The sequence below is a fragment of the Leuresthes tenuis genome, unplaced genomic scaffold (genome assembly GCF_036924035.1).
Source record: "Leuresthes tenuis unplaced genomic scaffold, fLeuTen1.0.hap1 SCAF_15, whole genome shotgun sequence".
In the NCBI taxonomy this organism is placed as follows: domain Eukaryota; kingdom Metazoa; phylum Chordata; class Actinopteri; order Atheriniformes; family Atherinopsidae; genus Leuresthes; species Leuresthes tenuis.
The window spans coordinates 25,195,454-25,217,196 of NW_027325369.1; the positions used below are offsets into that span (position 1 = coordinate 25,195,454).

The 21,743-nt window shown below is 42.3% G+C and overlaps 2 protein-coding genes across 2 annotated transcripts; one reads left to right on the forward strand and one right to left on the reverse strand.

Moving 5' to 3' along the window:
• The first annotated feature begins 2,289 nt into the window (after positions 1-2,289).
• On the forward strand, positions 2,290-19,078 carry LOC140270565 (serine/threonine-protein kinase PAK 6). Its single transcript, XM_072365748.1, has 9 exons — positions 2,290-2,781; positions 11,162-11,409; positions 12,768-13,439; positions 13,949-14,482; positions 15,527-15,660; positions 16,713-16,839; positions 16,924-17,049; positions 17,170-17,304; positions 17,624-19,078. The coding sequence occupies exons 2-9, from the start codon at positions 11,206-11,208 to the stop codon at positions 17,789-17,791; spliced, it is 2,100 nt and encodes a 699-aa protein (XP_072221849.1). The 5' UTR covers positions 2,290-2,781; positions 11,162-11,205; the 3' UTR covers positions 17,792-19,078.
• LOC140270566 (uncharacterized) lies at positions 19,023-21,266 on the reverse strand. Its single transcript, XM_072365749.1, has one exon. It carries the CDS (start codon positions 21,178-21,180, stop codon positions 19,570-19,572), a length of 1,611 nt encoding a protein of 536 aa, XP_072221850.1. The 5' UTR covers positions 21,181-21,266; the 3' UTR covers positions 19,023-19,569.
• Between the last annotated feature and the right edge of the window lie 477 nt (positions 21,267-21,743).

Consider the following 21,743-nt stretch of genomic DNA (forward strand, 5'->3'; position numbering starts at 1 on the left):
AATCAAAGCTGCATGTCCTGAAATATGTTGACTGGTATGCGAAACACTGTTGCATAATTTCACACACTCGTTGTATACTGCATGTGTGAACAGTCTCAGGCAGAAAATGTCCAAGCCTGCTTCCCTACGTGACATTTGTGTTTGAAAACAGCTTAGCTCTTTTTATGATTTTGGTGAACAGTTCTATTAGTTTTATAAGGGAAAATGATGAACTTCCATCCCATTATCATGACTTTTGTCTGCTAAGTTCAACTTTGTATCTCACAGTTATGCCTGTCTCTAAGTCTGAGTTGTGACATTATATCTCATAAATATGATTTACAATGTCTTGTTTTATTAATCACCTAACTTCCACCTATTTTAATTCTCAGAGCAGAAATAGGTTCAAGATTTACTTAAAGTGTAAACTACACCACTAAACAACACAAAAATGTCAGGCAAAATCCCAGATGTGGCTCCTTTATGCTATTCAGAAATAATAAAAGAAGAATGAATGGATGCATCTCTCACCTGAGGAAAGAAACACTTCTAGAGTCAACATCAACATCAACCAGCAGGTGAATGGCACAAATTCAGTGTAAATTCCTGCTATAGTTGTTTCAGTCTGGCAGAATTAAAAAGGATTTATAGGTCATCTGGAAGCCCCGCCTCAAAATTTCAGAGGATTGTGACAAGAAATTACATTTGCTGCAGCTTTAGGTTGAGCCCTGAAAACCCACAAGCCAGTGTAATCTTTACATATCCATCCTAAACAATAGAATGAATTGAAATGCAAACAATTAAGGCGGGAATCACTTATACAGCTTTTTGGTTTTCATTTTAATGACACTGTGGTTTAAGACTAGTATTGTCATTGTAAAACCTGTTTTACATTACAAGCCTTTTTCCTACTGTTTAGCCACCCAGAGTCAGTGTTTTCCAGGGCATTCCTGAGTGAAGCTGGCAAATAAATGAACTCTAGTGACTGAGAGCAATTTTAGTGGCAAGGTTTCTCTGTCGTGTCACACACATAAAATAATTTTGACTACAATAAATAACAGATGTGTCCAACACACCTAAAACAAAGAACGATTCATAACGGAATTCACTTTTTTTCACTTCTTCAAATAAAAAAATATTTCTTACCTTCCAATATAAGAAGTGGTGTTTGACTCAGCAGACTAAATAAACTTGAATACTATGGGTGGCTCAATAATTTCTATCACAAAAGCATGCAAGTGTTTTATTAACTGATATTTTGACCTGTCTTGCGCTCTTTTATTCTGGTCGAGTAGAGATCTGTTAGAGTACATAAACCACTCAGCTCCGATAGCTTGGACAATTACAACTATTTTTGTGATCCTATCATTTTCACTCACAAATAAACCTGTTATGGGGCAGTTTTATCCATCATCAAATATGCAGAGCAAAGTCATAAAATATAGCCACACTGATAAATATCTGTGGCAATAATGCTGACTAGTAAGAATGGGAAGGAGGAGCCATCAGACAAATCTGTCATTCTTATGCAGATTAGTTTACTGTAGCTCTTTTCACTTGACTTTATTTGTGTAAGATGTGTAAGAAGTAACATCATTATTCTGGTCCAGCTCTTTTGCAAACTTCTTTCACATCATATGCCATGTTCTACATGCCCCAAATCTGACTCACTCTTGCAGACAGTTTCTGCATGACTTGACCCTAATACATTTTCCTGCTTTGAGTCTTGTTCTAGCTGCCGTATAAATAATTCAGGAAAATGATTGTGGGGGGAAAAGAGAAGGGAATGTTTTACTTGAGTAATGATGCAGGGTCGCATGTTGTAAAGTTCTGCTTCTTCTGCCTTGATCCACAACGATTTGGGGTCACGGTGGACTCAGAAGAGATTGTGGGGATGTGATGGTGATTGCATCCTCTGCAGAACAAGGCCCAATAGCCCCTTTAAACGGATCCAGAAAGAAGAGCCCCCCCGCCGCCATCTGCCAACCCTGACCCAGTCATTCCACGGATAACGCATTTGACCGAACAGCAGCACCCTCGTATTTTCATGTCACACACGTTACGTGTTAAGGACACAGAGGGAAGGGCGGGGGAGGTGGAGGAAAGGTATCCCAGGTGGTGAGTTGTAAAGGAGCTCTCCTTACGGTCATTGGAAACCGGCTTCAAAAAGTACACGTGCACACACACGCGCGCACACACACATCCAGACAAACACACGCAGCTATCAGTTCTTTTCCAGTCCAATGAGGGAGTGGGAGGAGGCAGAGAAGGAGGGAAGTGATAAAGAGAGATGGAAAGGGAGGTGGGAGGGTGTGTGTATGAGAGTGTGTCTAAACAGAAGACAGCGAGCTTGAGAAGAAGAGGAAGAGAAGGGGGTGGATTGAATAAGCTATATGTGGCCGTGATACCCTCTCCTCCTGGATGCTGCCTTCCCTTTTCATGGCTTTGTCCCTCCTTTGTACGGTGTCCCTAGGAGCAGACACCGGTACATCGCGCAGCACTCAGCCGCGGAGCCGGGGCTGAATCAGCCCCAACAAAGAGCCTTTGAGATGGCAGCGTGTGCTTCTGCCTGGAGGGAGGAACGCATCAGGCTTTCCCAGGCAAGCGGCAGCCTGCAGTGTGCTCTTGCTTGAGAGCCAGCCCTCCTCTTCGTTGTGTGTATGAGACAGAGCGGTGTGCATCCGTGCGCGAGTGTGAATGTGTGTGAGCAGCGTATAACAGTGTATCTGAGTGTGTATGTGCACACTATTCCTTCCAATCCTTCCTGGAGGAGAGAGGCTCTCCTCTTCACTGGACAGCAAGGTAAGGAGAAATGACTGATCTCTCTTTCTCCTCTAACAATGAATTATTCCTCCACAGCCCCGTTTCCCGTCTCTCCACAAGGAGACAGGGGTGAAGGTTGAGGGGGTGAAAATGGATAAGAAGCTTAATGTCATTGATGAAGAGCAAGCGAGTGAATGCCATCGGGAGGCATCAGCCGTGGTGGAGGAAGGAGGAGGTGGAGAGGCTGTGAGCAGAATGCAGTGCTGCCAGGTGCAGATGGAGGGGGGGAGAAAAGGGGACGACTGAGTGGGTTGTTGGATGTGTTCAGTGATGGACCGCATATCAAATGAGGAGCTTTCCCCTTCTTCTCACCCCTCCTCCTCAAAATCCCTTCAACCTCTTTCTCCCTTTGCTTCCTCACTCAACCTATATTTTAAGAAAAACGATGTCAGACTCCTTTAAATGTTGCCGTTTTTTTGTGAAGGATTGCGCTTAGAAATGATCATTTCTGTGATTGCTAGGGCCTCCGTGGACAGATGCTTCCTGTTTTTACGGCTGTGTGTTCTACAGTGTGTTTTTGGGTAGGCTGAGTTCACAGGTGAGCTTTTCTGGTCATACCAGCGCTTGAGGCTACAAGCTGCTGCTGCATATTGTCTCTTCAATGGTTTGGATGCTGTTAGAAAGCTGGCAAAAGAGAGAAGACTGATATGTGACATATGTTAGGAGCATTTAGAGGAACTGTCAGACAAGAGCTTACATATACATGGGAGGCAATGTTTGAAATCTGTTGTTTTCAGTCCAAATTAGAGCCATTAAGAAACAAGAGCTCTGCTCAATAGTGTAGAAAGTAGGTTTGTAACGTCTCTCCATTAGTCTCTTTATTAGATGCTACGTGTGAAGAGAAAATCAATCTAAGGGTAAGGTGTTTTAAAGTATATAGATTTCAGTTTCAGTCCAGAGCTTTAGCATCAACAATGCTCTGATTCTTACTGACACCATCACAAACAAAAGCCATTCTTGATTCTGTTTGTACCCAATAAATGTCCATGACTTCTCCTTGTATCTGTGCATGCGCCATCCCAAAAATGTTTGGGACTTGAGGGCTTCTTTCTAACAGAGTCAAAATTATTTATACATTCACGAAGGATCAAAAAGAGCTACAGTCAGTGGATTTTGTAAATCTCTCATGATGATGTAACTTGAAGTAAAAACTGTGTTTATGTATCAGGTGACTCATTGATATTCAAGAAGGAAGAGGAGGGAAAGGGTAGAAGAGGTGACAGAGAAGGTCTATTTGGTGCATGCACGCACACACACACACAGCTGGGCATCTGCTTCACTGGGGGTGATGTGTACACTCCAGCATCCTCTGATATTTTTGGAGGTGGTGTCACCCTTCCCATTTTGCTTTCATGTTCTTACACGCTCACAGTGAAACCCAAACTGACAGGCAGTGCAAACTCATGCACATGTAGCGGGACACGGACAGGATGGGACGTGATAAGGATCCTCTTCACACACACATGAACATGTCTGCTGCATTTACGATTGTTTTCGTGAATGTTTGTATCATGTTCACGTCATAGAGGGGACATTGTGCATTACCAGCTTAGAGTTGCCATCGGCTATAACACGTCAGACACTAAAGATTTAAAAAAAGGCTCTTAGTTCAAATTAGAACAGCGTGACATGAGTCTCCTCTCTGGGCTGAAACAGCACCCATGCTGGATGACAGATAAGGGCAGTAGAATTAGTGCAGATTGATACCATGAAGGAATCTGAGGTTAAAAAAAATACTGCCAGGAGAGACAGGCTGAATCCTTGGCTGAAAGAAAAAAAAAACATAAATCAAAGCCTTTATAAGCACATGCGCGTACAGTAAAGCTTGCACCAAGTCCCAGTACATCAATAAATTACACCCATGAGAGAAGAGTTGGGCTCCTGCTATTGGTCTAGCCTGATCATACGTCTCTATCAGCACAGCGTCAAATTGTTCAAAGCACTTGTGAGAGCCAAGAGGATCTTTAATTAAACAGAGTGTTGGTCAGTGCTGCATTTCCTTACTCTCCTGACCTTGGCTCTTTTAACAGTTTAAATACATATTCTTACACTACATGGACAGGCACACCATGTGACGTAACAGCATATTTTTCTAATGATGTGTCAGCATCCAAATAACATCCCATAAAAGCCCCAGGACCCTAGAAGTGTTGATTTTACAATTATGTAAAAGGTGTTTGGAGTATGTAGAAGCAGTAGTTTTTACAGTGCATTTATGTCCAGACTCCTCTGCCGTGAAGAAGAACAAACTAGTTTCTTGTCCATTTTCTCATCTAGGAGAATCAGTGCCATTATGTCAGATGACAGAATGATGTACACACTCTGTTGATGCAACTGTCCTGTCCTGAAATCCCCTCTACTGTGGCCTGTTTACTGGAGAGAAGCTAAAGAGGAAAAGAGGTTACATCCTCAGAGCTGAGAGGGTTGTGATCAACATCATTGTCCCACTAAACGAAACAAAGCACATGTGAATTTTAATTTTCACACACTAATTTGTACATACTGTGCATTCATCCATTCAGAATTTGTATCATATCCTCTTGCTTTCCTCATCTTCTCTTCCTATGTCACTATAGCTGAGTGTCCCAACTCCCCTTATCCATCTTCACTCTTACTCCTGTCAATATTAACACAAGACTGGTGTGCCCTCATGCGCACGTGTTTGCCCTTGAAGAACCGACAGCCCATGTTGTTGAGCAGATACCATGCAATTCCTATCCTCAGGCCTTCTTTTAGTCAGGACTTGAGAAAAACCACAGTCAAGCTTTCTGATTGTTTCCTCTCTCAAAATGGAGTGCTCTGTGACTTCTAACATTTCCGACTTGCATGACTTCATACGGATGTTTAACTGAAAGTGCATGCATGATGCATCGCTGCAAGTTATATGACATTTGAAAGTCCCCACGATATGTCACTATCTGTGAACCCACTATGTGGATGTGGGTCATTCTGCATAAACTGAAATGTAAATGCCGAATGCTCTTTTTTGCTAATTTACACTCACTCTGGAAGCTATTGTCCATTGGCACATTGCTGCTAATAAATTCTAGTCCGAAACATTAATTTCCAATGTGACAGAAGATCACCAAGTCAGATTTATTCTTCCTCTGGAGACCAAGAATAATTGGAAGACCATTCCATAGTTCCATAGCTTAGGAAGTTTTTCACTGACCAGAATGTAGATTTCCGGCTTTGATAAGGCAAGAAAAGAGCTATAGATACGCAGTCTTTTTGCCATATTTTACTTTGAAACAAACCACTGGCCCCACAGCCTGGCACTGCCATCCCCAGAGCCATGCCACTAGTTGGCTGAAAACACAAAACCTTGTTAACGTTTGTGCAGTGGTTGACTGTACAGAATTTGAGGATTCGTGCTATTCTTGCACTTTGTTTTGCATGATATAAACACTAGGATGAAATATGCATGGCAACATCATACTGTTCAACATCACTGAATGCAGTTTATTACATTACATGTCATTTACCATCCATTGACATATTCAATGCCCTTAGAGGTGACTTCAATGAGAAAGTGCACATCATTTTAAATCATAAACACTGCAGTTGTCTTGCACTGTGCCTTTTTCATGCCCACAGATGGTGCCTGTTTGTACGCCTGCATTTTACAAATCACATGGAAGAGATGCCCATCCTAGACCTTTCTGCTGCCCCACTTCCAGAGTAGTCAAATTCCAATCAAAGGACAAAGGACATCATAATGAAGCTGGTGGACAATAAGTCATACACTTCATGAGTTGACAAAGAGCATTTAAGAACTTGATGCTATCTGTGCTGTTATGAAATACTGTAGATGCAGCCCCCAGTGAGTCACTATGGCTGGATTATACTTATGCATGCATTTACAAACACAAAAAGAGGATTACCTCATCTCCACTGTCTCCCACCCTCACCTCACTATTTGACATGAATCCTGCACAAAATAAACACGTGTCTGGTGCAAAAGAGGAGGGGGAAATGATGTGTGCTAAAATTAGATCACTGAAGGGCTGAACAAAATACTAATCCCACAAGCACAGTCACCTGCATGTTTGCTACATTTCTGCATGTACACCAACAAAAAGAAAGAAGCAGAATTTAGGGCAAATAGGAAAGAAAAAAAATCATTCGGCAGTGCTCTGGAGCACTAACATGGAACAAATCCAATATCTCTCTTATCTCTCAATCCCCACCCACTCAGCCACAACTCCTGCTCGGGGTGATTTGAACATGAGAAGAAGGCGAGTACGTTCTTGCTTCTTCTGTCATGTTGTCTGCAGGAAACATATGGATTGCCAAGTTGAATTTCTCCATGGCATGACAGGCCAAGCCGCTCTGCCAGGTGAAGAAGCTCCATCCAGTCAGGGGTAATGCTGTTATCGGATACTCATTTAAACCTGGATTGGGGTGGGATTAAGAGTTGGCTCTGGGGAGAAATAAGGTCTATTTGGGTGGGTTTTTTTAAACTCTATTATTGTGTTTTATAATGTTTTTTTCTTATTTCCTATGTGTGAGATTTTACTTCTCAGCAACAGGATTTTGGAGCTTTCACATCAAGCTTTTGGGTCTATTCCTTTTTTCCTGCACAAAATTGTAGAAATTCTAATGAAGCAGAATTTTTAGAATGACCTCATCCTGCCTGGCTCTTCATGTCCCTGACAGCCCCCGGCTGAGTTTTGCCTCAGCACTTTGATAGATTCAAGACAAGCCACTGAGGCATAGGGTCAAGTCCCAGCAGTTTTGAGGGATGTGACTGGAAAGTGAGATTATGCTCTGTACAAATTCAGCTTTGTGCATATGGATTATCAGACCAACATAGAAATCAATAGGATTTTGTTGTCAAGACAGTCATAGGGCCAGCTGCATGTGATTAAAGCTGGTAAATCAATAAGTGCATCAACTTGTGAATTAATTTTGCCCTGGTATGAATCAACAAAGTATGTGTGTGTTTCTACTTGTCTCATATCACAGTAGTTAGTTTGTATTTCCAGAGCTTCAGAGTGGAAGAGTGATTGAGAATGAGTAATGATAAAACTGTTCTCTGTTGATTTGAACTTGTGAAGGTCATAACTACAATGTAATCGGCTTCCCCAATTTGCATTGGTATCATTCCGTTATTGCTAGCTGTGGAGAACTGTAGCATGCATTTCACTCATGAGTAATTATTGATTGATCTCCTTGTAAAGGAATACATGAAAATATTTGTTCAGGCAATGCCTGTATCTGCTCATTGAACAGTTATCTAAGCAGATTGCCTCTTATGCACCAGAGGGGGAAAAAAAAGATAACAATCTCTGGTTTGCAGATTGTTTTCTTAAGCACTTGTTATTCAAAAAGGAGCCACAATTGGTGGTAAAAAGCTTTTCTGTGTCTGTGGAAAGGGAAATGGGTCTCTGACTCTCAATACTTCCAGGTCTGAATATAATTTTGGCCCCAATTCCTCTCTCCTCACACCATAATGTCTCTGTCAGACAGAATTATGGTCCTTCCAAGCACCACATTATGTACATAGGGAGAGCACAGAGTGATACGTTTATGCAATACTTAGCATATTAGCCTTGTGATTGAATTATCCTTGGAGGGTGACACATCTCTCTAAGCAGTACCCCTCCACCCTCAGCCCTCTCATCGTTACCCCCCTTTGTGTTTTGAGTCAGGGCTTAGCTCATGTGACCAGTGGGCCTGACCTCGTTCTACCCTCCGGTGAAGCGGCAGGGTGAGTGGCATGGGTTAGTCACCAGTACATCTCATAACAGGCGCCGTTCATACCGATTAGAGACATGCTGGTCTCAGGGGTGGAGGTGGAGGGAGGAAAGGCTGCCAGAGTGATCACCCACTGGGTCACAGAGGGCTGCAAAACTCATTTCCTCAGCTCCCACTATTTTACAGTGCATGATGGGAGATTGTATCAGATAAACACAGGGCACCTTGTAAGCCCTGCAATTCAGGCCAGCATCCTATTCAGGTAAACTAAACAAGGAGTTCTACTTTGGCAAGTATGTTTAGCTTAATGGTTACTTTAGCATACTGACATGATCACAGTGATGATGCTAGGATGTTCACATTAAGCAGATATAAAATTGACTATGTTCATCATCATGGCTTAACATATTAGCATGTAAACATTTGCATGGTAAAACTATGCTATTCAATGGTTGGTTGCAAAGACTGTAAATAGAAGTAGGTTCACTTAGTTGCTGTTCAAGTGAAGCCAGTCACGAAGTATCTTAGGATTTAATTCTATTTTGACTTTTTATTTTCAAAAGTTCTTTCTGACATCTCTGCAGGAAAAAAAAAACATCATACGCAGCCTGCTTGAATACAAGGGGTGTGTAATTTTTTAATATCATAGTGAATAATTTTGGAGGTTTGTAAGGTCTATCAACAAATTATACTTAAAAGAAGCCATACATAGGGACGTGACCCTACTATAGAAATGTTATCAGGTGTTTGTTGGTTTGATAGAGAAAAATGTTAGCAAAGTAACACAGGAAAGCAAAGTGGACAAAGACTAATTTCTGGAATATCATTATTTAGCTCCACCCTCTTGTCTGAATATGGTTACTTCTGGTCCCAAAAAAGCCAAGATGGCAAATGCTGAACACAAGGCTTAGAAACAGCAGTTCGTAAACCAAAGGATTAGATCACAGTGGCTGTGTGCATCTTATACAATATTCACTGTAAACAGTTGGTTATGTTCTTAAGCACTCGTCTTTAACTGATTATTTGCTTCATTTAACTAAACATTCAAAGTGCAGGAAGAACCAATAAAATACTGTCTAATACCATAAACTGTATGGCGCCTGTGCTTTTTATTAATGCCCCGCTACATTTCAGAGGAATTTTTCTCCTATTATCACATTTGTCTGACAGCTTTGATTACAGTATTCTTTGTATAATAACATAAATGTTATCATGTGCGTTGTTAGTACTATGTAGATAGGTTGATACACCAAAGCTACATTTATAATAGCTGTCAAAATGTGTGACCCTTCCGAGGCAAGCTAGTCAGCTAGTGTGACTTTTAGCTGTTAGACTATTATCTTATTTTGTTAAAAACAAACCACCTTATAGGTGGTAGAGAGAGCTTTTGAGATTTGTTGAGACAGATCGTTAGTCAGGCATATAAAGTTATATTAATTAAAATGCTGGGATCATCAGTTGTTTGAAAATAAAACAACCAACTTACAACTGTTGTGGCTTGAAAGCTCTGCCATAAAACTGAAGAACTATTTCATACCGAAGAAGCTTGAGCGATTCATTACTTGAACATTTGTGCACTTAGCTAAACTCTGACATTGAAAACTAAGGAAAAGGACTCATTTGAGAATATGCTGTTATTAATTTAGCATGTATTTGGACGTAACCCAAAGTATAGGAGAACATTCAAAGTTGTTGCCATTTAAAGTAAGCAGGATTCATCATCTGGAAACCATAGCTGTCTGTACATAATTTCATGGCAATCCACCCAGTAGTTATTGAGATGTTTTCAGTCTGTGATAAAAGTGCAGACCATAGACTAGCTATGACACCCAGACACATGGTTTGCTGGGACATCCTCCACACTGCGAGCTGCATAAAACAGTATTAATCATAAGACTTAAGTGTGAGAGATTATCTCCCTGTACAGCTGTGCAGCCAAGGAAATGAGATGTAATCTATTTAATCATTTCACACAACTGGAATGGAAAGTAAAGCTGAACATACAGTAAACCTGAGTTAGTAGCTCGGCAAATGCATTCAAAGATTAAGTGGTTGCCCTCCCTGCAATCAAGGGCACACAAGCTACTAATTAGGATAGGATATGAAAGGCTTATAGAGGAGTTATGAAGGATAGCCTGTCATAGTATATTTGTGTTTGTATAAATGTGCATGCATGAATGTGTGCTTTTGCTTTGCTAATGCACTGAAAGCCTGTGGGCACTTGCCAGCCTGGCCGCATGTTCATCTGTAAAAGGGCACAGAGAATGAATAAGCCGTAATTGACCAGATATCCTTCATTACACATGTGCTTACAAATCCATCCGCTCTCCTTGGAGCTGTTTTCATTAGAACAAGCGTGTGACAGCCAGCAAGGCACTAGGATGTGGGACATCCACATGGCAAGCATAGACTAGCTTTTAGATCAGCTATTTGAATAGTTTCTCCCACATGAAAACATCACCTGTTGGTAGATTTTATTTGAATACACCTGGTCAGAGGGAAGACAAAAAGGGAGTGTTTAGTGTCAGTCAGCATGTCTTTAATCACTGTGGCACAAGACATTTGCTTATATTCAAAGGACAAGATTACAGTTATTTAATCATGTGCTTCATATACTGCAAGGAACAGTGTCTTTAAAGATTAATACTTCTCTCTACAGGGACATTGTGAGGCAGGCAGGCTGTCGCCCTTCTGGACCTGAGGATGTTTCGCAAGAAGAAAAAGAAGAGGCCTGAGATATCAGCGCCAAAGAACTTTGAGCACCGTGTCCACACCTCATTTGACACCAAACGGGGCTGCTTTGTGGGCCTGCCGACCCAATGGCAAAGCCTGATAGAAAACCTGCGAAGGCCCAAACCCATGGTGGACCCCTCCAGGATTACAGAGGTGGAGTTGAGGCCAAAGAAGGTATGAAACACCTTCCATTTCTTTGATATTTCTCTGACCTGACTGCTAATGAATGGCATATCATTTGAGCCCTCATCAAGCTATCATTAGTCATTCGAAAAGAGAGAAAATATACTATGTCTTTGCTAGTTTCTTCTGCTAGTTTTTATCAATGCAGGCATACTTTTTTGTGCCACAGAGGGATTCTGCTTTCTCAGAAAATGCTGTAATCCTCTGATGACAATGTGAAATCACTTCTCCCCTCCTCAACTTTTTGCTTTCTTATCTATCACGAGGCTGGGCTAATGACCCTGCTGTGTAAACTGACTGTACAATGTCGAATACTCATAGGGACCAGAAGATTTATTACTGCATGCAGGCAATTAATAACAGTATATGGTGCTTCCCTAGGATGTCAAACAGAAAGAATAAAAAGTGCAGGTACAGCAAAGGAAATGCTTGTGAGTGATGCAGTCTGCATATCTCAGGATTTTAACGCTTCATGAAACATACTGTCGATGCTTTTTATGGCTCTCCAGAAAAATAAAGCGCTCCATGATGTGGTGGCGATTAGTGATATGCAACATGAGAACCACCGTGTCAGCATTTAGGTCTGAGTCATAGTTTTAACTGCCTCATCAATATACATTACCCTTGTAATGCAGAAAGCCCCAAAAGAAAGGAGAAAAAAGACCAAACATAACAAAATGTATAAATCCAGCAAATGCGGGGTTACTTTTTGATTTCAACAGAAAAGTAAAATGATTTTCATTTTAGATAATTTTTATTAGAGCAAAATCTCACCAGGGCCATTATCACCTGCCATCCTTTCCTCTCAGAGAGTGCTACAGTTGGTGAGATGTCATCTGACCCCCACCTCCTGTGCAGCTGTAATGGCTCTGCGCCAGAGAAACAGGAGAGGCTATTGACTGACTGTGAACTGAACATGACTCTACCCTGAGACTGACTAATAAGCCACCATGCTCTCACTCTTACTGCAAAGCATTTAATGTTTGTCTGATCATTTTATGTCAGGACACGTTTATGTCCATTGCATGACTGACAACTATTCGTACCACTTCAAAGATCTCAAGACAAGCTAACAGCTAATATCTAGACACATAGCAGCAGCATAGAGGCTCTGTCTTTGCATGGTATATTTGTCAGGGTCTTGTCAGAGTAAGCCACTGGGGAACTGAATTAAAGTAACTGTCATTGAAAAGTGACAATGACGGCCTTTACACATTCCCAAGTCTAAATTTAACTTGCCTCTGAGCAATGATTATGCCACTCTTATTATCCCTTCCAGTCCAAAATCTCTCTCTAATGTAATCATGGCATTCAGACTGTGATAAAGATAAACGCCTCTCCTGTTACAGACCATTGTGCGTGGGAGCATGATCGGTCATGGAGACTACATCGCAGCCATGATCAACGACATGAGCCGTTTGTCTGTGACCAGTTCCAACTCTTTGCGGAAGAGCAGCCCCTCGGCGAGGAAGAGGGCCCAGTCTCTGGGAAGACTGGGGGAGGTGAATGAGGGCGATACCTACCAGTACGAGGGCCTGACCCAGGATGATGATGATGATGATGATGAAGATGATGCAGGTCAGGAACCGTGGAGGGACAAGGCTAGGAACATCCACAGTGAGACCAACACCCCTTACCTCGGCATGAAGAAGAGCATCACCCTGCAGCCCAACGGGATCCTGCCAAAGGCAAAATCCACCTATGAAGTGGGTGTCAGCCCCCTTGAGGGACCCTCACAACCTCCTCAGCCCCAGAACATCCCAGCGCCAAGTCAGGGGGCTTATATGAGTGGGGAGGTGGGAAGTCCTCAGGAGAGAGTTATATGGAAAAGAGATTTCCAGCTGCCCAGGGGAATGCCACCAAACCAGAGACCCGTAGCTTGTTTCTACAGCCCTGCTATGACTGTGCAGCAGTTCCATGGAGATCAAGGAGCACTCACTACGGAGCTCCGTCCCAATCCACCAATGTACATGCACCCACAGAATAGCCCGGGGAGGCCATTCTCCTCCTATGACCTAAAAGTAAGCATATCTTTGAAGTGATGACATGCAGTTATGAATTATTCATAGAACACACAATATATTATTATTATATTAATATTAATGTTTTGTATATCATTTTCTTGGTGCTCAACGTGTTTTCCATGAGCTTTGAATGCATTAGATTAAGTTGTTTTTCTTCAAGATATCATCAGGGATCATTTTAATGCTTAGACTGTGAAGCATCGCATTATCTGGCTTTAAACTAAAGATGATTAAAGTTCTGAGTTTGAGTATTTTATTTGATTCCAGTGTTAAGAAATGAAATATGGGCTTGTGAGGTTGTAAATGTTGAAAGATGGTGTGTTTGCCAAGATCTTTTTTGGAGGCTTGGGGCCATATAGCAACTTTTTAACATGGGTCATATCAAGTGAAGTGGATCCAGAGTGAAAGTGAAGGACTTGATTTACATTCACTTTTAAAGTGGGCTATGAACCCCAGGCAGGGAGCCAACCCCCCATTTCAGCTTTCTCTCTTCTGTTATTATGCAGGCAGAGTCGACAGTGAGGTACCACTCCGGTTTCCTTCCCACCGGCACCAGCAGTCCTCTTGTGGGAGGCATTAGACCTCAACGGACTGTGCGCTCCTCAGCTAGCTACACTCTAGGCCTGTCTCCTAATATGGGACTGAGACCCAGTGTTCCAGACCCCTTTCTCAGACACTCCGGATGCCCCAACCCTCCTTACCCCCGTCAGGACAGCCCTTCCCAACCTCGACCTTCCCCTACAGGCTCATTAGCCACCAGTCCTCTAGGTACCTGCTCCCCTGCCTTTAGACCACCACAGCATCCCTCACCAAGACCACCCCCTGACCCACCTAAGGTGACACATGAACAATTCAAGGCAGCCCTTCAGATGGTGGTTGACAAGGGCGATCCACGAACTTACCTGGAGAATTTTGTGAAGATCGGGGAGGGCTCAACAGGGGTGGTGTGTATTGCCACAGAAAAGCACACTGGTAGGCAAGTGGCAGTGAAGATGATGGACCTGCGACGGCAGCAGAGGAGAGAGTTGCTCTTTAATGAGGTACAAAAATTGTCACGTAGAAAAATGCAAGTAGTTCAAATTTAGACGCATGCCATTTACAGCAGCATACAGTTCTGTGAAAATGTGTTGAGCCACCTTTCTTCAATTTCAAGGAGCCAAACTTTCTTGTAATATCTTTGACCCTAACAAAGATTCAGCAAAGGCCTGACACAGACCTCGAGAAATGCATCTGGACCTTCAGTTGATACATCTACTGTTCACTGAAGCCTCATTAGAGATGGTTTCCATGAGGGTTGGTTGTCAAAAAGCCATTCTTAAGGATGGGGAAACAGGGAGAAAAGACTGAGGTATGCCAAATGACACAAGAACTGAACTGAAAATCAGCAACATCGGGTTTTATGGAGTGATGCATCCCCCAAACCTCAACATTATTGAAGCAGTGTGGAATCATCTTCACAGAAACCAGAACAAAAGGCAGCCAACATCCGAATATGAGCTTTTGAATGTCCTTCAAGAAACCAGGAGAACTATTCCTGAAAACTACTTAAAGAAATTACAAGAAAGCTTGTCTAAGAGTGTTCAGGCTACCAAATGTTGACTTTCGAGTGCGTTAGAATTGTAGAAACTCTGTTTTTAATCCTGTCTGCATTTTACATTGCATTTTTGCTTCTATTTCTGTCTCCTGGAATTACAAAAAAGAAATGAGGAGTAGCTCAATAGTGCAAGACTTTTTTGCAATATTGTATGTACTATGTGCTATTTGTTGTTAAGTCTTCAACTCCTCAGCATGTGCTTGTGGTGGCTTCCAAGATTTTAAAATCTGAGAAAGTCATCTTGATGATGTCATTATGTTGCTCTAGATTTTTGTTTGCTAGTGAAGTTTAAAAGAAGTTCTTAGACTAGAGGCTAACAGTTTGGGTGTTTCCCTCTCCTGATGACTTATCTCAAACAAGGACCTCAAAGCAATCCCAGTGCAAAACTAAATTGCTGCACAGAGCATCTTTAAAGCTTCAAAACTAAAATGAGAGCATGTCGGGTTATGTTCAAATATTATTGTAATAGTACTACTGTTTTTTGATGCAGGTGGTCATCATGAGGGACTATCAGCACAGGAATGTGGTGGAGATGTTCAAGTCTGCCCTGGTGGAAGAGGAACTGTGGGTAATCATGGAGTACTTGCAGGGAGGAGCACTAACCAACATTGTGTCTGAAACCAGGTACTAGCAGAAGAATGACAATGTCTTAGTCCCTCTTTAAAAAAAAAATTCTGTCTAGATATTATATCATTTTTAATAACCAAATCAGCCACAAGGGGGTAGTGTGGTATCGACTGAAGAGTGATCAGTGTTTATCTGTGCAGCACATCGACCCTTCATTCAGTCTTCTGCACTCAACGTCTGCTGCTCTTCTCTGGGGGCAAATAATGATTCAATGATACTGGATAATTGAATTTGCGCATGTTTACTTACAATGTGGTATGTCAATTTTGAGTGGAAATTTGATTCCCTGATGTTTCATATTGTAGAACATTCACACTCAAATGAGGAAAACATATTGACCAGCAGCAGGGAGCTTCATTTGATGGAGGTTCGATGTCCGTAGGATGACCTCTGGGTTAGATTGCTGGACTCCCAGGGAGGCAAATATTTCTCTCAAGCCATATGACCTGTAAAACTAGCCACAAAAAAGTATCACATCCACTGCATGACAGAGATGAGAGTAATCAATATATTGAGAGAACGATACAGAAGAGGAGTTCTATGTTTTGTTTTGATTTTTTTTTTTTTGGGGGGGGGGGGGGGGTTCTGGCCACGCTCCGGTGTCAAATTAGAATTTCAAGATTAATTTAAGTCTCTCTAAGTGAAGAACTACCAAACTACTTAAATAAATTTATTATTTGTAAAATAGTTTCAGATATGCGTTTTATCTATGTTAAAAAGAATACAGCATTGTAATTGTTGCATTAGTTTTCTTTGCAAAGGGCACCTGACTTTTTTTGCTGCGTGAAAATGTCTTTTTTTTTCTCTTGTCTCTCATATGTTTACGCCGCTGTTGTAAAATATCAAAGTCCCATTAACACTGTAGAGAAATTAGCATATTGGTTCGTCATTGTGCCGTGTGGGAGTTGCTGTGCCGAACCTTGCACTCTTTATCATTGCCTTTGATGGATGGTGATTCATGAATTTTGGCTTTCTGAGCTGTTGTGACTGGTAATGGAAATGTAAAGTCAGTAAATTTCTGTGTAAACTTGTGTGTGTGTTTCCTGCAGGCTGAGCGAGGAGCAGATTGCCACAGTGTGTGAAGCTGTTTTGCAAGCCCTGGCCTATCTCCATTCACAGGGAGTCATTCACAGAGACATAAAGAGTGATTCTATACTACTCACTTTAGATGGAAGGGTACGATATGTTGCCTTTTTTCCCCTCTTTCCTTCCTTTTTCCTACCTTGTTATTAGATTAGTACTTTTTTGTGTTCCCTGCAGGTCAAGCTTTCAGACTTTGGCTTCTGTGCCCAAATTAGTAAGGACATCCCTAAGAGGAAGTCTCTTGTGGGGACACCTTATTGGATGGCTCCTGAGGTTATCTCTAAATCACCATATGGCACTGAGGTGAGGAAGCACAGCTCTCATTCACATAGAATACACTTGTCTCTGTCAGGTTGCCTAAAAGCCAACAGTGCCGATCTGTCCTTTAAGATTTATTACACAATTCCTTTCTGTGTGCACCAGGTTGATGTGTGGTCAATGGGTATCATGGTGGTAGAGATGGTGGACGGAGAGCCCCCATACTTCAGTGAAACACCTGTAGCAGCAATGAAGAGGCTGAGAGATGAGCCAGCTCCGACTGTTAGAAGTGTCAGCCAGGTATATGAACTGGAAAACATACTGACACGAATATGTTCCTTCTTTGAATAAGTGTTTTTAAGCAGTATACCTGCTGACAAGGGCGTAGGAATGAGTTTAACATTGGGGGAGGCACATATCGGAAACCTGACAGATATGTCATGAATTAATGTGCACACGTGTCCCCACTGTCCCCCTGGTTCCTACGCCTATGCCTGTTGATCTGTCAATAAGATGTTTTACAATGTTTATAAAATCAAATGCTATTTTACAAATCTATCAAATAATAACTGCAAATAATTATTGAAGTTAAAATGTATGAATGTGCTCTGTGATCCAGATCTCCCCGGTTCTAAAAGACTTCCTGGACCGTATGCTGACTCGGGACCCCCTGGAGCGGGCCAGTGCCACTGACTTGCTAGAGCACCCCTTCCTGCTGCAGAGCGGCTCACCTCAGTGCCTGGTCCCACTGGTGGAGCAGTACCGCAAACGCATGTCCCGTTGCTGACCCCATGGGGCTTACGGTCCCCAACACCCAACTTCAGCCTGACCTGCACAGGCCTCGGAAGAGGAATAGCACCGGGTTCCAGCTTCTCTAGCACCCAAGCTGATGGGCTGTCAGCTCCGGAGAAGCAGACCCAGACCCAGACTGCATTTTGCCGTCAACGTGATGGTGGCAAGTTTGGTTGACAGACACGGCATGGTCTTGGGCATGTGAGAAGCACTTTAGGAGTGAGTTAAAGGCAGCATGCAAGTCCTCACCTCTCTACTCAGTTTGATCGGAATAATGATTGGCTTCCTGTAACATTCAGTGCAATTCAACACAGCACAACCTGGTGCATAACAAACTGACAGTAAAACTCAATATGCCACATAATTATATGAACCAAACACGTGCTACTCTAAAAATCTTTTATAGTGTTGTTTGTGGGCATTACTACTTATAAAGCTGGTATTAGGCCCAAAACAAAGTAGCTCCTTGTGACAGAATAAAGTTAACCTTGCACACTCACACATTGTTGTGGAAAGTGGACATCGACCTGGTTAACACACACTCCTTGCATGGCCAAATGGAGGCACACCTGGCCTGATGTGAATGCTTGAATATGTACCAAACAGAGATTTGAAAGACAATTCTCCTTTATTTGCATAATAAATGGGTAGATAAAAGCCCAGCTGCTACTATTGGGCAACTGGAAAAAAATCACCAGTACCATATTCCTCTTTTTTGTCTCTATTCTTTATTTCCAAAAGGTGTTGTGGGTTGTTTGTATGATGTGAAATTGCAAATAAGGTTTCATAATTAAGTATGGACATAAGCAGATGAATTAATAATGTAAATAAAAATACTGAGTATTAGGTCCTTACACCTGCTGATTCACTGCAGTAAATTTTTTGAAAGAGGTTCAAATGTTAAGTTTATTTACTGAAATGTGAGTGTATAGGTGTGTATGTTTGTATGTGTGAGGGCACGGTTGTGTGTTAGGCGGCATCACAGTGTTTGTCTGTGATACAACCCTCTTTTATTGTGACAGACAGAGGAAAAAAGAAGGATGCTCCAGAGGATGATGTGTGTGACTTGTGTGTATTTCCATTTGTTTGCTTAGATAAAGCACACAGGCCTGGCATGTGATGCTGCAGGACACAAACCTGCTGAGAAACACTTTGCACATAGTCTTTGTATTCTGACACGGATACATGTGGACGTGTTTAATGTATTTCTATATCTGTGTGGATCACTCATGAAAAAGAGAATTACACGGTTTAATTTTGTATAAATCAATAAATGATACGTTCTGACCCTAAAATCATTTAATTCTTTTTACTCACTTACACACACATGCACAAAATACAGGTTGAACTTACCAGTCTTTTATTGTATCTGTCATAGGCTCAGCATGAATGCACAGTAGATAACTTTAAGCAAAATACATTTTTTCTTAAAAACACACAAGCACTATTAAATACATTTAATTCCATGTGATATAAACATATGTGAAAAATTAAGTTTCAGTAGCTCACAGACTGATATTAGGTTATTTCATACAGAATTGTAAATGCACGATAGCAAAATTCTAGCCAACTTTATGCAAATAAGCAAATAGCATAAGACTTTTTTTATTGTTATCATTAAATATTGAAAAATGCAACAAAAGCAAAGAAGTACAATTTCTCTCAGTATGTAAGCTACATTGCCAAGCAATAAATCTGGATTGTCATAATTCCAAGTGCAATAAAAAAAAACAACACTAACAGCCAGTTTAATTGTTGTAAACTGTCTTTCGTCTAATCAAGGGTGGACTGAGACGAGTAGCTTTCAAACTCACACTTCACAGCGCTGATACTGTCAACACTCTGCTGACTGTCGACCTGCTGGTGTGTGTGTGAACAAGGGAAGGTTTCGGAGCGGGACATCCGACCTCTTCCATTTGAGGAGCCAGACGAACAGTCTATCACCATCCTCATAAACTCTGGTGCGGTGAATCGACGCAGCAGTCTGGTCCCGAGGCCCATGAACCCCGGGGCACGGCTGGGAATCTTCTCTGACTCCATCTCTCCCCTGGCAAAAAGTAGTTTGCCGTGTCTTGTAGTCGAGCCGAGGCTTCCCCTCTTTTGCTGCTCTCTGCTGCCCGATGGAGCTGTGTCACTGGCCTCTTCATTCTGTGATCTGACATTTTCCTGGAGTGCTTTCACAGGCTGACCCTTGCTGTTTAAAATAGGCTTTGGAACAGAGACAATTTTGTTGCCATCGTTTGTCAGGCCCCAGGTGGTCCCTTGACATTCCATTTTGTCTATCAGGCATCGCTCATCCTGTAGAGAGGCTCTCTTTAATTTGCTGGCTGACATTCTCATGTCACGCACATCACCCTGATAGGACTGCTTTCTGCTGCTCAGAAGGTCCAGATTAAACGACTTTGCCTTTCCCCAGAGAGGAAAACTCTCCAGTGTTTGTTCGGAGAGTCTAGTGTCTTGGCTGACATCTTTCTGGCTTGGCTCGGAAAGAGAGTTCAGGATTTTTGCTCCCCTCAGCTCTCGAAGCTGGCAGTTTTGCAGTTGTTTGGCAGTGAAGAGACTGTTGTGTTCCCCTTCAATCTGGCTTTTTTCTGGCTGTGGAGGCAGAGCCCAACTGTGGTGATGATTGTCCTCGTGAGACTGACTCCTGGGACATCTGAAATGATTCCACAGCCCACTACTGTCTCCAATTTTCATCTGTCTTTGGAATATGCCTGGCAATTGGTCTTCATTGGTCAGCTGCTTGGAGAACCTCTCCAGAACATGCTTGGAGAGCCTGTTGGGCAGGCGACACTCTCCTTCAACAGTGGTGCTCGCATCAACATGTGGATCAACATCTTTGCCAACTTTCCTGCAAGGAAAGTTCAAAATCTGGACACATTGGTTGTGTCCAAAGAAGTTGGCTACCTCAATGGCTGAGTGGCCGGCATTATTGGTTCTGTCCAACCTCAGTCCTAGTCTTTTGAAAGCTCTGACCAGGAACTCCAGAACCTGACTGTGTCCAGAGAAGGCAGCGTACATGAGAGCACTGTTACCCCAGGCATCTGAGACTTCCGGATCAGCATTGAACTGCACAAGAAGTTTAACAACATCCAGGTGACCCAACTCACATGCGTGGCTAAGGGCTGTGCGGCCATCCTCATCCTGACAGTTGACATTTGCCCCTTTCTCCAGCAGCAGCCGGGTGAACTTGGTCCTTGTACCAAAGTCTTGCAGGCAGACAGCATACATGAGTGGGGTGCGGCTGTTTTCTGTCTTTGAGTTGATGATGCGCCCATCCAAAGCATCCAGGATGAAGCGTGCAAGGTGGACTTTACCACCATGCATGGCATCTAGGAAGGTCTTGGTGCCAGAGCCCTGGCGTAAATCTTTAGGCCGCATCATTCTTGGACACCTACTTGTGGAGCTGAGCCGACAAATAGGGAGAGCAAGTGTGTAGCAAGTTGTCTGTGGCTCTCTGTGATGACTGAGTGCATTTACCTCAGAGTAAGACTCAGAGAAGAGCTGCCAGTGTTTTTATACCTCCCTCTCCACATGCCCTCCCCACGTTGCCTTGGAAACAAACGTCTGAGGACCATTATGCAGTAGCAGCATCCATTCAGCCCAAGCACTCTCTGCCGGGAGAGAAATGTATACTATTTCAACAGAATAATTACTCAAAGGGAAAAACATGGCCAGTGTTTTTCGTGTCAGATCTGTTAGAATAACTTAAATGTAGCCTTTTTGCTGTTGTTTGAAGCAAATTAATTAAAAAAAACATTCTTGCTGCTAATAGAATAGTAAAACAACAGGACAATCCAGTTTTTTTTTAATCTATGAAAGCATATTATGTTGAGTCCCATTGACATTCAAGAGTACATTGTTAATAGGTTTGAGGCAAGGTCAATGTGAGGCTTTACTTCAAAGGAAGAGAGGGAATAGGAGGGAAATTACACACATTTTTTTCT